General features: G+C 49.8%; 2 protein-coding genes across 2 annotated transcripts; one reads left to right on the top strand and one right to left on the bottom strand.

The window, feature by feature from the left end:
• The first annotated feature begins 777 nt into the window (after positions 1-777).
• LOC103983210 (probable plastid-lipid-associated protein 2, chloroplastic) lies at positions 778-3,177 on the top strand. The gene is made up of 3 exons (XM_009400410.3): positions 778-1,335; positions 1,412-1,610; positions 2,600-3,177. The coding sequence occupies exons 1-3, from the start codon at positions 896-898 to the stop codon at positions 2,897-2,899; spliced, it is 939 nt and encodes a 312-aa protein (XP_009398685.2). The 5' UTR covers positions 778-895; the 3' UTR covers positions 2,900-3,177.
• A 721-nt stretch (positions 3,178-3,898) lies between these two features.
• Positions 3,899-7,380, bottom strand: LOC135636306 (tyrosine-protein phosphatase DSP1-like). The gene is made up of 5 exons (XM_065147966.1): positions 7,131-7,380; positions 6,943-7,036; positions 4,704-4,761; positions 4,564-4,607; positions 3,899-4,457 (listed from the first exon to the last, which is right to left on the bottom strand). The coding sequence occupies exons 1-5, from the start codon at positions 7,325-7,327 to the stop codon at positions 4,278-4,280; spliced, it is 573 nt and encodes a 190-aa protein (XP_065004038.1). The 5' UTR covers positions 7,328-7,380; the 3' UTR covers positions 3,899-4,277.
• Positions 7,381-16,683: the final 9,303 nt, after the last annotated feature.

Below are 16,683 nucleotides of genomic sequence, written 5' to 3'. Positions count from 1 at the left end.
ATTGTTTTTTTTTGTCATCCACATGAACAAAAGACCAAGAGGAGATTTTGGGAGCAATGAGAAATTATCTTTTCGTAGAATATTTTATAAAATATTTTATCCTTTTGTGATCATGTATAAATATTTATCTTCATCATGATAAGAAAAGACTGATTTCTTTTATCGTGTTCACATTCATATATCTCGAGTTACTAACGTGAGCATCTGAGAAATTAAATCAGAAATTTTTTTTTTAATTTTGATCTTTTAGTTGACATTTTGAGAGTTTAACATTTTTATTTTGAATGCATAATTTTACGCATACAAATTCATATTACGTCATGTTGACCACGGCTTTGATAATATTACGTCATGTGAGCTAAAACGCATGAGCGATTGCATTTTAGGATTTCGAAGTCCTCGCGGCTCGTGCTGTGCATGCGCCGACGTCCCAAGATCCGTGACGTGCACGCACCAAGAAGCTTCAAGAACGAACGAGCACCCCACGGATCGCGTATGCATGCAGTTAAGCGAGTCCGTGGTGGACCCCACGCTAATCACTCGAGAACAGGAATGAATATGAAATAGTACACTCTCCGTCACCTTTGCGAGTGCACGCATCAGAAGACCGGCCGACGACGCACATGGTGACGGTTGAACGTAAAAGTCGTTCCGTAGTGAGCGTGACCGTTTCTACGTGTCGCGAAATCAGTGGCAGATTAAATACGTTCAAGTCGCTACGATCTTGTTGGACTCGCTAAGATGTTATTATTACATCAAAGCCACTGTACTTGGTGATATTAAGCGCCAAACTCTCGCCTTCCTCCTATCGACGGTCTGCTTCGCGTCAATCGCTCGACGAAGCTAACATTGACGCGAGAGAGCAAAAGCGATCGGAGTCTGAAGAGCTACTTCAATGGCTGCGGTGGCGTCTTGGAAACCCATGGCCCTTAAGGCTCCCCCGGCAGCAGTGGCTACGGCCGTGCCCCGCCGAAACCTCGTCCCCACTGCTCTGATCCACATGAAGGTCCCCATCCTGAGGAGCACCGGGAGGCATCTGCTCTCCCGAGCCCCGATCCTCACTCGCGCGGTGGTCGACGACGACGAGCAGGGTGAGGAGGGAGGCGAGGAGCCGTTGGGCGGCTTGGCGGTGACAGAGCTCCTGGTGGCTGCGAGCGAGGTGAGCGACCTGAAGAAGAAACTGATGGATCTGGTGTACGGGACGGACTGGGGACTGAAGACGTCGAGCGAGACGAGGGCGGAGATCGTGGAGCTCATCGGCCAGATCGAGGCCAAGAACCCCACCCCGGCTCCCACCGACGCCCTCACTCTCCTCGACGGCAAATGGATCCTCGCGTAAGCTTCCGCCCCCTTCAACTCGATCGCTCCTCGATCGATTCAGTCTCGTCGATTAATTTGGTCGCGGACGCAGTTACACTTCGTTCTCGGCGTTGTTCCCGCTTCTGGCGTCGGGACGCCTACCGTCGCTGGTGAAGGTGGACGAGATATCTCAGAGTTTTGATTCGGAGAGCTTCACGATGCAGAACTCGGTGAAGCTTTTGGGGCCTCTGGCGACCACTTCGGTCACCACCAGTGCCAAGTTCGAAGTCCGAAGCCCCAAGAGAGTGCAGGTATCCCGTCTGCAACACCCACTCTTGCCATTTCTTACTTACTAATCGTAAATAGCAATGCTCTTTCATGTTCTGCAAGAATTCGATTCCAAGATCAGTGAAATCACTCCCAACCGAGAATACTTAGGTCATAAGTACCGATGAAATTTTAATTTGGGAGAAATCATACTGGTCGATCAACTCTGCCCTGAGCATTATCTTGCTTCTGTCAAGAGGAACTAAGAAGAAAGTCTTCAACAAAACCCATCTCTCTCTTGATTTTTAACCCTATGTCAAAAGATTCAATGGAAAAATCCAATCCAAAAATATGTTTATATCTCGATTTTGAATGAACTTATAAGTACTAGATGGATCTTTAATTATTATTTTGGACCTAAACATTTTGATGGTAGTGATTTAGGCTCAATAGGTAGATGCAAATTACAATCCTCATGTGGGGTGGGTTGCTCTTCTAGACCCACTTTTTCTCCCTCCTTCCAAACAACAAAACAAGAGAAAAACAAAAAAGAAGAGGAGAGGAAAAAAAGACAAAACTGATACATAAAAAAAAACAAGGGGGATAAAGAATAATTTAAGCTAATTTGTATAGCAGCCTTGACTTATTGGGTCACAGTTTGTATATTGCAATGCACTTCTTAGCTTGTGGAAATGGAATTCTGAGACTATAGATATAGACTTTTTTTTTTTTTTTTTTTCTGTAGATGAGGTCAGAAAATACATAAGGTTTGAAATTTCTCTGGTTTAGGTAATCAGAATGCTGAACAGATGTGGTATTGTTATTGACATGGAAGAAAATTAACCATGCCTTGCAATACTTGGAACCAGTGATTTTGATTCATCAAAGAATCATGTCTTACCTGATAACTTGGTGTATCAGATAGTAACAAAACAGCCATCTTGGGTTATTGTCCTTGTTGCATCATAATCGATTCCGTCTTGTGTGATGACTCACACTCATTGGTGGCTCGTTTACTGTCGTCTCCAACCAGATCAAATTCGAGGAAGGCATAATTGGAACACCACAGCTGACAGATAACATCGTTATACCCGATAAGGTGGAGTTCCTGGGGCAGAGTCTTGACCTATCTCTGCTCGATGGCGTCTTCAAATCCATCCAGAATGCAGCATCGTCTGTGGTTCGGACCATCTCTGGACGACCTCCACTCAAAATATCAATAAACAACTCATTACAGTCGTGGTTGCTAACCACTTATCTCGATGAGGAGCTAAGAATCTCCAGAGATGATGCTGGTAGCGTCTTTGTGCTTACCAAGGCAAACGACCCGTGATACCAGCAGCTCTCCGTTGATGACCCTGCAATTGTGTTTGTGGTGTGCATCAAACTTATTATCGTATCCCAATTGCTGGTGGGAGATATATATATATATATATATATATATATATATATATATATATATATATATATATAGTGTGTAATGATTGGGCTTATGGATGTCAAACATAAGCAGATCTTGAAGAAGATTGTTATATCGTTTTATCACATAAGTTGGGAATATGTATTGGCAGATGTTAAGAGTTAAAAAAAGGTGAAATGGAGATTTGCTAATTGGGTCGTCTGATGACATGTCATACCCATCTGGCCGACATATTGCGATCACTTGGGTGATGCATCAACCAAATCCCTGTCCCATAGGATTAGCAATATGGCGGATGTCGATTTTGTGCCGATAGGACAATGGTTGATAATCCCAATATCAAGACGAGTTGTTACCACTTGACAAATCTAACACACAATCAATCCCATTGTATCCATTATTGGTGATAACTATGCTTAGGCTCAATAATCAGCCCTAATATACTATAAAAAGCCCGTCCTTGAAAAAAAAAAATACTATTTACTTTTTCATAATATTTTCAAATCCTCTAACCAACTACGGGCGGGGTTTGTCCGACATGCACTCAACATAGTTTTTACAAGATTGTTCGTCGAATCATTTGTTTTTTCGACACACAATGAGTGTAGAAGTAGATCCCGTATTTTAACTCTTTCAAAATGTCGAACAATCAAAATCTAATATTACAAAAGAAACCATCCACCCTTCTATCGCCTTATATGTGGTGACCCCTTCAACTCGATATTAGGGACAGGACGCTAGAAGGGCCAATTTTAATCGTACGTACTATAATGAGTGTGTAATCAAAACAGAGACCCCTTATTTTTGTGACACCACCCTTGGAACGAATGCAGAAGCAACTCCCAATTATTTTTCCCCCACCATCTAAATCATCTCCACACATCAAACAATCAAAATCTAACTTAACAAAAGTAAAAAAGAAAAAAAATCAGATACTAAGCTACAAACTTGGTTGTAAGACACTTTGCTTGGATATGTTCATCCAATTACAAGGAGATGCCAACGGGTTGCAAATATACTTACACGTACACCCTCTCGTGGAGGTAATCGGAGAAGCAAGCGATCTCGAAAAACTGATTCGCTTGCAGTCAGAACAAGACGGCACAAATGCCTCCTCAACCAAGATCTGAGCATCATAACCAAATGACAAATTAGAGCAGGTCATATACTGTCATCCTACACATGCCCGTATTACAAAAAAGGTCCTCCATAACATATGAAATATGCTTATTTCTCGCTTGTCTTCAAAGAGGAACTATAAGTCTCTCCTGGTGAAGTAAAGCCAGTCCTCTTAGTTTGAGAACGAAGCTGCTGACTGACGCTTCATGCTCGCCACGTCAAATCGTTCGATGAACCTTTGATCAGAAATTCTTGCTTTTGCAGCAGCAAAGCGCCGGTACTCGTCAAAAATTGAAGTGAGACACCAGCGCTGGAGTTTTCTTAGGCATCCAACAACACAACCAGTTCGATGCTGGACAAGTAGACAGATCAAAGATGAGAGAGATGCTTTCCATCAATCAAGATGAGTATGAGTATGATGATGATGATGATGATGATGGAGGATAGGCAGACTTCACCTTTCCTCGTTTGCAATGAATAAGCAGCGGGCGATTTCTGACATCTGCATTTCAAAGTGGAGTCCATGAAAACAATATCATGTTGGAATAGAATGCCACTAAGAAAAGGCAATGAATTAGCTTCTACAAGTGTTCTATACCAAGGACAACTTTGAGGGCCTCGCGAATTGTATCTTCTGGGATGTTGGCAAAAGGTTCCTGCACAACAACTTGTTATTGTAATGCTTAAAGTTCTTGGACCCTTTCCATGTATAAAGGAAATGCCAAGGAATTTTTGCATGTTTTGCAGCATATTTTTGGGATGATAATTTCTGCACGATTTGCGGTGTATCTTCGATATGATAAGTCTATCCCAAAATAAAAACATACTTAACTCACTAGCAGCGAATACATATTAGGAATAAAGAAAAAACAAAATGCACGAGAAAATTGCTAATACAAAGTATCATTGTTACACTGCAACTTCCTATATCCCCAAATACCAATAATAATTTGCATCATCTATATTATGAAGAACTCTATAGTTCTGTAGGTCATGCAACAAAACCTAATTGAAATTTGTTGTGCCACCAGGGGAAAAAAGTTTTGATCGATAAGCAATTCTCGAGTCATGTGTTGTGCCATTAAATGAATCTATATGCCTTTCCAAAGGAAATCTGCATCAACATGCTGTTTGATATGTCATCCTGTGCACTTATTGGTCCAAGATCCTGTTAGATCAGGCAGAATTATAAAAAACCCTCTAGCATCAGCTTTGCAACACTTTAATTGCCTAAATAATCTACTAAACGTTTTATGTTCTCTAGTTCAACATGAAATCTCAACCTGCTAACGAGGAAAATTCATCCAAAAGAATGTCCAGACAATCAATAGACCCGCTGTAAAATACAAGCAACTCAATGGAGACTAAATTTCAAATAGTTATTGCAACACACCGATTACGATCAATGATTCTGATTAGTACCACATCGAAAATGGACAAAGACTAAGATTGACTTATAAGGGTTTATGAATTATATTGTTAACTTTGGCTTAAATATTTTAAACTAGTGGTTTAGGTTCAACGAAGTTAATAGGCTTATAAGGGTTAATGTAACTAATCTTAATGTAACTAATCTTAATTTCGATTAAAACATTTTGGATTAATGGTTTAGGTTCAATGAAGTTAATAGGCTTATAAGGGTTAATGTTAACTTTGACTTAAACATTTTGGATTAGTGGTTTAGGCTCAATGAAATAATAGACTTATAAGGGTCTGATGAGTGAACTATTGTTAACTTTAGCTTAAATATTTTGGATCATGGTTTAGGCTCAATAAAGTTAATAGTTCAATTATCCCATCAGATCGGGTTGTGACATTTACGTAGCTTTGCCACTATATTATGAAACTCAGTTCGTTCCTCAAGTTGACTATTAATTTGCACTTGTCATCCTTGACCTACCTTCCTCTTGTTTTCACCAAGTAGCAAGCTCACACACATCCAAGGGCACCCACCAATACGTGCACCGGTGGAGGTTTACCAACTGATGGAGCTAACATAGAATCCATCTGTCCGAGTAACAGGTCCGAAATTAGTTTTTCTTACAAGTGATATTCATGAACTTTCTTGTACTAGGAAGCTACCCAAAGTCATTTTTCTCGCTTGTGCATATTACAAAAAATATGAACTATGGCAGATCCATTCCTCAAGCTGCAGCCTCATGGCTGCTGCATGAAACACCAACATGGAGTTCTAACAACCAAGAAATCTGAAAATAAATTATGTTTTTTTCCATGTCTTAGTAGAACATTCTAAGCAGGTATCGACGCGGGGGCTCCGAAATCCAAAACCTGTTTTACATCCTCCCTATCTCAAGAGTCCAACCTACAAATTCAAGACTTGTTGCACTATTTTTTCCCAAGTTTTGGTTGAAGTGTAACCACTATCTTGCCCCTAAAAGTAGTTGGAAAGTAACACAAATCACAAGACCTTCAATTATTCATCGGTATATCAAAAACAACTAAAATAAAAAAGAATTTGTGACATCACTAGCTTAATCATCGTCAATAATGTACAATCTGCGAGTTGAAACGAAAAAAAAAAGAGGAAAACAGCACACAAACAAATATTAGAAGTACCAACACAGAATTCACCATGGCTTAGCTATTATAATAATAACCAATCTAAAATCCTCCACAGAAAGGACTTGTAATCAGATGTAGAACCCAAGAGGACTCCCAATTAGACGCAGACCCTATAGAACCAAGCCAAGAAACCAGTGTGCACAGCATGATGAACCATTCATCCAACACCCAAATCAAAAAGTTCTTCGAACCGAGAAGGGAATCATAATTACTACTGCAAGCATAACCATAAGAACAACGATCAAAAGGAGTACCTTGCGATTCTCAATCCCGAACTGGAAAAGTCCGATGCCATTCTCCCTAAGAAATTCCAAGTTCGCCTCCGGGTACGGCTCCGGGCAAAGGCACCTACCAATAATCCCATCAAAACCCTGGACGAAGCAGATCGAGGGACCCAAGATCCAACCCGAGAAAACCGAAAGGGAGCAGAAGGATCACGCACAAGACGGAGCGAAGCCTCAGCGTCCTCAAGAAGCCGAAGTTGGCGGTTTCCGGGAACCCAGAGCGGTAGAGGCCGGCGTCCACCATGGCGAAATTGAGGGGCGGCACGAAGAGCAGCGCCTCTCCTCCGTCCCTCGTCGCCACCACCGGCTCGCCGCCTTCGGAAGCCAGAGCGTAGCAGCTGGGTTTCGCCACCATCGCTGCCGCCTGATGCTCCGCTGCCGCCACTGCTGCGCTGCGACGACGACTCGCTCATCTCCCTTATAAAGAGACGGGACGAATATTCCTCGGAATCTTCTTCGGCCTTTTTTCTCTTTTGAGAATATAAAATGTGGTGGGAAAAAGAGAGAAGGAAAAAAAAAAAGGATAGCTTATCATTTTCCTTTTTTATATATAAAATAAAAAATAATTTGGATAAGAAAAAGAGGAGGAAAAGGCAATGATTCAAAACAAGTCACTTTAAAGTCTTTCTCCTATAAAGGGAGAGATCTAAAGTTATTTAGATGCCGTCTCTCATTCTTGCTCTTGTAAGGACAGAGACGAAAGGTGGAGGAGGAAAGGCACCGATGGGAAAGAAAACACCTTTTATTTTTAGTTTGGGAATAATTGTTGTGGTTGAGATGCTTTCGCGAGGAACAGAGGACGGAGACCGACCACTTAAATCAAAATGGTGGTGTGGTGGGTTCGGCAAAAAGAGAATATTAAGTTAATAATAGAGTCGGATTATCTATCTTTTTAATTATGATCAAATGTTGATATTTATAAATAATTTTGAAATGATGATAATGCCTAAGTAATTAATAGAGTTTTTTTTTAATTCACTAATATTGAGTATTTTTTATGAGATAGTAGTAGGATTTTGGCTTTGAACATCGTTTTCTTTTCTCATCACTTAAATCATCATCACATATGATGAGTTCAAGTAAATATTTGATATTAATAAATTTAATAAAAAATATATTTATAATTTTATTTAAATTTTCATATTAATAAATTTAATTAAAAAAAATAAAAAAAAAGTATTATATTAAATGATGACACTAGAGATGTAATATTACATTAATCAACTTGAATATCTCAGTAGAATACATTTGCATTAATATTAATATTAATATGAAGCGAAGACACGTCAGATTTAAAAATCATTTAAATATCTTTTGATTGTATGGTTTTATCCTTTTCAAAGTTGTTACGGTAAGTAACTTTTTAAGCCGTGGCCTCGGGGCCGACGCGGCTCGGTTCTGGGGTCCAGATGTCGGGGATCTCGGGCGACGTCCCTTGGGGTCTCTTGGCGGCCGAGCTCCGTGGTTCGGGATCGGTCGCTCGGGTCGGCAGGTCGGCGGTTCCGGTCGGGAGGAAACTCCGTCGCAGCTCCGGGAAGAGGTGACGCCGTCTTCGTTCCTGCACGCAGGTCGGGTCGGAAGCTCGGCCCGACCCCTCTGACGATCAAGTTAGAAGATGACGTGGAGAGGGGTTTTAGGGAAGAGAGGCGGGAGCGTTCTCTAGTGTCTTTTCTGTGTCCCCCTTTTTGCTTAGGACTCAGGGGTATTTATAGAGGAGATTTTATGTTACCTGACGTAGCTGTCTGTAGGGCAGGACTGCACCTTTGGTGGCGTCTGACATTGCCATTGGGGCTGCGTGGGGGGCTGAGCTGCTGCAGGGGGTGTCAGTCAACGCCTCCCCCTGTCTTGGCCGAGCATGAGGGTCGTTCGATATGGGCGCGTGTCGTGTCGTTGTTAATGCTCGTTCTGGGGCCGTGTGCTGCACAAGGCGCTCGTCGAGGGGGGGGGGGGGGGGGGGGGGGGGGGGGGGGGGGGGTGTATTACGTCGAGTCCGGGGCGTTTTGTCAAATCAGTTTTTTACCCCTATCATATGCCCCACCCGAAAGGAGCTATGCGTCGGTTTTTGCATGTAGGGAGTCCGATGCATGGCTTCCTTGGGCAACGCCAGGTCGAGGCGCGCAACTCAGTCGGGAGGCCGAGCAGGGTTGGATTCGGGGGCGACAGAGCCGACGAGGGCTGAGGAACGCAGCGTAGGCGGGGTGACTGCGCAGGTGTCTCATGATGGCGTAGAGTCAAGGGCCGATGAGCACCACCCAAGCGGGGTGACTGCGCAGGTGTCTCGGAATGGCGTAGAGCCGAGGGCCGAGGAGCACAACACAGGCGGGGTGACCGCGCATGTGTCTCGGGATGGCTTTGAGCCGAGGGCCGAGGAGCACAACACAGGCGGGGTGACCGCGTAGGTGTCTCGGGATGGCGTAGAGTTGAGGGCCGAGGAGGTGCTTGGTTTTTGGCCGGCGATTGATTGCGGCTGGGGATCGACTGTTTGAACGTGCGCGGGCGCGGGAGGCCGGGTCACCCTTCTTCTGGGGAAAGTAAAGGGTTCTCCCTTTTGGGGCTGCCGGTTTTCGAGGCTGATATGATTGGGCGCCTTCGCACCGCGCTGCTGCTGGCAGCCATGTCATACTGCATTTATGGCGAGGTGATGCTCTCTGTTTTTCGAAGCGTATTTTGGGAGACAAGGGGTTGCGTTTCGGCGGGACGCGGCCCGCTTATAGGTAGCCTGAGGTTAGCCGCTGGGGTTTCCTTCATCTGTTTTCATCGCGCTACTTTGTACACCTACACTTGTCTCGCATCAGTCGTTCCTTCTTTCCCTACTAAAGGTCAGTGAGAATGGTGTCTTCCTCCTCCCTTTCGTCCTCTTTGAAGATCGTGGAGACGGCGACTTCGTCGAATCCCGCCTCGTCGTCCGATGAGAAGGCGGCCCGGGCCCTTGAGGCCCTGATGTGCTCGCACGACCATGACTCTACCGTGGGCGAGTCGTTGCTGAGCCTCCTCCGGGATCGTTATGGTATCCCGGAGGAGTTCGTCCTTCGTGCTCCTGAGCCCGGTCAACGGGCATATGACCCAATCCCTAGGGGCTTCGCCCTTACCCTAGATGCTTTCGAGGTCGGGCTACGCCTTCCCTTCCACCCCGTCATAACTTCGTGTGTTTACTGGTGGCGTATCTCCCCGTCTCAGATGGCGCCGAACTCGTGGCGCTATCTGGCGGCGTTTCTGGGGGAGTGTCACTATGCCCGCATAACCCCGACCCGTGACCTCTTCCTTTCTTGCTTCCGTCTTACTAAGGGGTCGGGGGGCTACTATCTGTCCGCCCGAGCGGGCTTTCGGGTGAGCGGGGCCCCTTCCAGCAACAAGGGGTGGAAGGAGCGTTTCTTTTTCGTCAGCCGCCCGGGAGATTGAGGTTTTGGGGTTCGCTGGGGGGCGCGTGTGATAGACAACACCGTCCTAGTTTTGGACGACGAGGGGCGCCGAGGGCTCCAGAGGCTTAGAGAGATCCTCCCGGCCTCCCGAGCCATCCGGAATATGTCCGAGCGGTGGTTGGCGGAGGCGGGTCTCAGCCCGGTGCCTCTAGGTATGCTCCTCGGGGCGATTTTAGGGGTTCTCTTTTCGCTCATGGGTTGCCCGCTTAACTGATTGTTGTTTTGGCTTTTCCTCGCAGAGATGGTGCGTCTCGAGGCCCTTCGAGGGGTAGAAACTCCTGCGGCTGTGTCGGACCGTTCGCCTTCTGTCGCCAGGGCGGGAACAAGGGAGGCCCCCGTGGTCGTCGAGGCCGGTTAGCCTCGGAAGAAGGCACGGGTGCTTCCGAGCGACGGTCCTGAGGTGGTCACGGCCTCAGCGGAAGGTGTCATGGCACCGGCGGCGCGGGCTGCCGCAGCACCGGTGGCTGAGGGCGTGGTGGCGTCGGCGGACCATGCCGCGGGGAGTCAGGCGGAGGGCGAGGCTGGTCCGAGTGGGCGTGCAGCGATGGAGGCGCCTCGCCAGCCCTCCATTCGCGAGCTTCTTCGTCTTCCGCTCGGGAGAGAGGACGAGTCTTACTTGGCGCGGGAGGTGGGCGCTCTTCCGCGCAGCGCGACCACTGACCCGTTAGTGGGCCGGTGGGACGGTCTCACCCGGGGTAATCGGGTGTGGGCCGATGGTGATTGCGCGGCCAGGTTCGTCCGCGGAGGGCTGCATCCCGACATAGCTCGGGATTTGTATACTTTATCCTCCGAGGCTCTGCTTAGTAAGTCCGCTAAGTCGCTGTTGTGGGTAATTGTTGTCTCGCCCTTCTGCTTGTGTGTTTTAGGACGCCTGGTTTTGACCTCTCTCCTTCCCCAGGGCAACCATTATGCCGCCGCGCTAATGGATCGCGTCCGTGATGCGGGACGGGTCATTGCTGCCCTGAGTAGTCGCAATGCCGAGCTCCGGAAGCAGGCGGACGAAGCTCGGGCTGGAGCGGGCCCTGAGGCTGTCGCGGCTGCCGAGCGGTGCGCCTCGGACTTGGAGGCGGAGTTCCAGATGCGGCTGGAGACGTCCGAGGGGCGTAATATGGAGCTCCAGACAAGTCTGAGAGCGTCGGTGGCCGAGGCTCGTTCTGCGAGGGCGGACTCCCTCGAGCTGCCCCGACGCCTTGAGGAGTCGCGAGCCGAGGCGCGGGGGGCTTCAGAGGCTCTTGATGCCGAGATCCACCGGAGACCGGGGAGGGACAAGAAGTTGATCGAGGACTACAAGGACTCCCCGGGATTCCAGCTCGGCCTTGTTCGGACCGGGCCGGTTTCCTACGAGTACGGGTATCGGGTTGCCCTTGCTCGTTTCAAGGTGCGCAACCCCGGCTCGGAGGTTGTGGAGGATCCCTTTGGTTCCTTCCCCGAGGACTTGGACGTCGGTATGCCATCCGATGTTCCTTTCGACGACAGCCCGGATGCCCCTGAGGGGTGATGATCTTTGTACTTTTTGTAACCCGCTTTTTTTGAATAAACATGTTCTTTCCCTTCTCAGGTAGATTGTCTGCGTCTTGGTCTGGCTCTGTCTTTAGCCAGGTCTTTTCATTACGGAAAGTATTTTTTGAGATTTTGGGCGTTCCAAGTCCTTGGCAGGGGATGACTAGCCATTGTGGTGAGTCGGAATGTTCCGATTCTAATGACTTCGGCCACCCAGTATGGGTCTTCCCAGTTTGGAGCTAACTTGCCTCTTGCCCTGGTCGGGTTGCTGACCTCAGTCCTTCGCAGGACCAGGTCGCCTAGTTTGATGGGTTGGGGTCGCACCCTTCGGTTGTAAATCTTTGTGACCGCCCTTTTGTACGAAAGGGCTCTCACATGTGCGTTGGCGCGCCGTTCTTCCAGCAAATCGAGGGCTACTCGAAGTCCTTCGTCCGAAGCCTTCTCGTCATAGCTTTGTGTTCGGAGGGTGGTGATGGCTACCTCAGGCGGCAGGACAGCCTCAGTTCCGAACGCGAGGCTGTATGGGGATTCTCCGGTTGCGGTTTTGGGGGTGGTGCGCAGCGACCACAGCACGCTGGGGAGTTCGTCTGTCCAGGTCGATCGGGCTGCGGTTACTCTTCTTTTGAGTCCATCCAGGATGGACCGGTTGGTTACCTCCGCTAGCCCGTTGGTCTGAGGATGGGCCACCGAACTGAACCTCAGCTGGATGCCATGATCGACACAGAACTCCCGGAATCTTCTCCCGGCAAACTGAGGTCCATTGTCCGTGATAATGGCCTTGGGCAACCCGAACCGAGTTACAAGGTTCTTCCACACGAATTTCTCTATTTGATGTTCCGTGATTGTTGCTAGCGGTTCGGCCTCGACCCCCACAATTATGTACTTCCGCTGTCCGGAGGCTAGTGGGAAGGGTCCGAGCAGGTCCAAACCCCACTACGCGAATCATGCACAGTCGATGGGATTGAGCGGGACCGCGGGCTGTCGGGGTGCGCGGGCGTGCTGCTGACACGAACTGCACCGCCGAACGTAGGCTTTGGCGTCCTGGGACATGGTCGGCCAGTAGTAGCCTTGACGGAGTATCTTGTGCGCCCAGGTTCGCCCGCCGATATGCTCTCCGCATACCCCCTCGTGGGTTTCGATTAGGACCATCTAGGCTTCGTCGGGCTCTAAGCATCGCAGGAGGGGGTAGGTGAAGGACCGTTTGTAGAGGCGACCACACTCCACGGTGTACCACGCGTGCGTGCGACGCAAGCGCCGAGCCGCGACTTCGTCGAGGGGGAGGGTTCCATCTCGCTTGAAGCGCAGCAACTCTTGTACCCACGTGGTCGGCGCGTCGCCTGAGGCTGTAGTTGCTATTTCGATGGCGCGGGTAGGGAGCTCCTCGATCTCTGGCCATGTTCCGGAGATCGGTTTTGACGCCAGCTTAGCTAGTGCATCGGCCTGCTCGTTCTCCTCCCTCGGAACGTTGGATAGTGTGAAATAGCGAAACTTGGCGGTTAGGTCCCTTACCCGTGCCAGGTATTTCGCCATGGTAATGTCCCGAGCTTCGTATCCGCCGTTGAGCTGCTCGACCACAAGTTGCGAGTCGGTGAGGACGCGTATCGCGGCCACCTGCATCTCGAGAGACAGCTCCAGCCCTGCCAGGAGCGCCTCGTACTCCGCCTGCCAGGAGCGTCCATCGGGGGCGAGGAGGACAAGCCCTACGCCGGCGCCCTTTGGGTTGGCCGAGCCGTCAACGTGCAGTGTCCAAGCTTCGGGAGCTTGCTCGAGATCTACGTTCTCTAGCTGTGTCAGCTCCGCAATGAAGTCGGCTACCACCTGAGCCTTGATGGCGGTCCTGGACGAGTAGCTTATATCATGTTCGTCGAGCTCCACCGCCCATTTGAGGAGCCGTCCTGCAACATCAAATTTTGTTAAGACCTGCCGAAGGGGTTGGTCGGTGATGACCTCCACCGGGTGTGCCTGGAAGTAGGGGCGCAACTTTCGAGCTGAGAGCACCAGGGCGAGCGCGAGTTTCTCTATCGGCGGGTAACGCTCCTCAGGTCCACTTAGCACGTGGTTGACGTAGTAGATCGGGAGTTGTTGGCCGGAGCTTTCCTTGACCAGGACGGAGCTGACTGCATGTCGGGAGGCCGCCAGGTAGAGGCCCAGCTTCTCGCACGGAGAGACGGAGGCGAGCCGGGGGAGGCTGGCCATGTGTTGTTTTATTTGTTTGAAATATTCCTCGCATTCTGATGTCCACTGGAAGCTCTTCGGGCTCTTGAGCGCCTTGAAGAATGGGAGGCAGCGATCGCCCGATCGGGCGAGGAAGCGAGACAGAGCGACAAGTCTTCCGTTAAGTTGCTGCAGGTCTTTAACCGTCCGGGGAGACTGCATATTGACTATAGCTTGAACCTTCTCCGAGTTAGCGTCGATTCCTCTCTCGTGCATGATGAACCCGAGGAACTTCCCGGAGGTGACACCGAAAGCGCACTTTGTGGGGTTGAGCCGCATGCTGTACTTGTGTAGCGTGGCGAAGGCCTCGGCCAGGTCGGCAAGGTGTGTTATGGCCTCCTGGCTTTTCTCGAACATCTTGTTTACCGTTCTCTGGTATGTGGCCCCAGGATTTTTCAGCCCGAACGGCATGACTTTGTAGACGTACACGCCTTGATTGGTAAGGAAGGCCGTGTGCTCTTTGTCTCCGGGCACCATCCTGATCTGGTTGTACCCTGAGTAGGCGTTCATAAAAGAGAGTCGCGCGTGACCGACCATTGCGTCGACCAGCTGGTCGATCTTCGGGAGGGGGTAGCACTCTTTAGGGCATGCATCGTTGAGACTGGTGTAGTCAACACACATCCTCCAGTTTCCATTGTGTTTCTTCACGAGGACTACATTGGACAGCCACTGAGGATATTTGGTCTCTTCTATGAAGCCTGTGGCTAGGAGCCGGTCCACCTCCTCTTGTATTGCGCGATGTCGGTCAGGAGCCTGGCGCCGGGCCTTTTGTTTTACCGGGCGGGCGTCAGGTGGGATGTTGAGGTGGTGCTCCGCGATCTCTGGGTCGACGCCCGTCATGTTCGATGGGGACCAGGCGAAGACGTCGGCATTTTCCCGTAGGAGACTGACGAGTTTCTCCCGTTCTCGCTCAGGTAGTTCTGATCCGATCTTCACGGTCTGGTCTAGTCGGGCTTCTATCAAGGGAATGTCGACGGTGGACCCCGTTGGCTGGGGATGAGGAATCAATTTTTTCGTTTCCCGCGGATCTGCCAGGGGTGATTTGGTCCTGGTTTTCTTGCCCAATGATACGGCGGTAAGGTAGCACCGTCGGGATTCTCGGGGGCTTCCCGTGGCTTCCCCGACTTGATCGTGAGTCGGGAATTTAATAGTCTGGTAGTAGGTCGAGACGACCGCTCTGACTTTGTTGAGGGTCGACCGACCGAGTATGGCATTGTAAGCGGTAGGGAGGTCGACCACCAGGAAAGTGGTCATCACCGTCTTCGACCTTGGCGGGGTCCCCAGAGTCAAAGGCAAAGTAATGGCCCCCAGGGGCGATATTGAGTCTCCTGTGAAACCGATGAGCGCCGAGCACATCGGGCTTAGGTTTCTCCTGGCCAAGCCTAGCTTCTGAAAGACGTCGAAGTAGAGTATGTCGGCCGAGCTCCCCGTGTCGACCATGATCCTCCTCATATGTGCGTTGGCTACCCTAGCGGATATCACCAGGGCGTCGTCGTGGTCGGGTTGCTCGGCAGCTCCGGTTGGGAAGGTAATCTCGGGCTCCGACTCGTGCCCCAAGGCTTCGTCGGGGGCTGCTCGAGCATACGCCTTCCTGCCTGACATAAAACCTCCTCCTGATGCGAGACCCCTGGCTATCACATCGATGTGCCGCTCGACGGGGCCCTCTGGGCGAGGAGACTGTTCTTTGTTCGGCCGGAGGTACTGGCCGAGGTGTCCTCTAAGGATAAGCTCCTCGATTTGCCTCTTCAATTCGTAGCATTGCTCAGTGTCGTGCCCGTGCTGCCGATGAAATCGGCAATATCTTGATCGGTCCGCGAGCTCCCTCGGGTTCCTCATCAGGCGAGGGTCCTTGAGCAGCCCTTTCCCCTTCTCGTATAGGAATATTTCAGTCCGGGACGAATTCAAGGCGGGAAGAGGAGGCCTTGGGTCAGGTCTGTCCAACTTTCGCCGAGAGGCGGCGGGTTGTTGCTGTCGGGGCGGCTCTGACTTAACCTTTTTGTGTTCCTCCCGCCTTCCAGCCATCCAAGTCTCCGCGGCGATAAACTGACTAGCATGCTGGAGCATCTCGGGGACCGCGACGGGGGGTCGCTCCACGAGCGACCAGAAGAATCTGGAGGGTCGGAGGCCTGTCATGAATGCCTGCATCAAGAAAGAGGGGTGAGCATCCGACAATCCATGGATTTGGGTCGTAAATCGGTTCACAAAATGGGAGAGGGGCTCGTCCTCCTTCTGATTGAGCCCGAGGAGCAACGCCATGGACGGCTTAGGTCGGGCGTACGCCAGAAAGTTAAGCTGAAAATCTTTGGCGAGCTAATCGAAGGAGGCGACGGTCCCTGGCTTCAGGCCGCTGTACCATGTGCGGGCCGACCCCCGCAGAGTCGTGGGGAATGATGCCCTACACATCAGGGCGTCAGAAGTCCCGAATAGTGTCATCTGGGCGCGAAAGGCGGCCACGTGGTCTGTCGGGTCGGTGGCGCCGTCATACGCATCCAGGGAGGGAAGGCGGAAGTGCGACGGGATCGCCTGCTCTTGTATCTCGGGGGTGAATGGAGATCCTTGGCGTCCGTCCACCCCGAGC

The sequence above is a fragment of the Musa acuminata genome, chromosome BXJ3-4 (assembly GCF_036884655.1).
Source record: "Musa acuminata AAA Group cultivar baxijiao chromosome BXJ3-4, Cavendish_Baxijiao_AAA, whole genome shotgun sequence".
NCBI lineage: Eukaryota > Viridiplantae > Streptophyta > Magnoliopsida > Zingiberales > Musaceae > Musa > Musa acuminata.
The sequence above is the reverse complement of the archived record's forward strand: the minus strand, read 5'-3'. Positions and strand labels throughout refer to the sequence as shown.

Bases quoted from the DNA above. Each gene is read 5' to 3' on its own strand.
- LOC103983210 (XM_009400410.3), top strand. From the start codon at position 896: ATGGCTGCGGTGGCGTCTTGGAAACCCATGGCCCTTAAGGCTCCCCCG. The intron at 1,336-1,411 runs GTAAGCTTCCGC...TCGCGGACGCAG, and splicing joins GACGGCAAATGGATCCTCGC to TTACACTTCGTTCTCGGCGT. The intron at 1,611-2,599 runs GTATCCCGTCTG...GTCTCCAACCAG, and splicing joins GAAGCCCCAAGAGAGTGCAG to ATCAAATTCGAGGAAGGCAT.
- LOC135636306 (XM_065147966.1), bottom strand. From the start codon at position 7,327: ATGGTGGCGAAACCCAGCTGCTACGCTCTGGCTTCCGAAGGCGGCGAG. The intron at 7,037-7,130 runs GTGCGTGATCCT...GATTATTGGTAG, and splicing joins CTGAGGCTTCGCTCCGTCTT to GTGCCTTTGCCCGGAGCCGT. The intron at 4,762-6,942 runs GTACTCCTTTTG...GTTGTTGTGCAG, and splicing joins TCGGGATTGAGAATCGCAAG to GAACCTTTTGCCAACATCCC.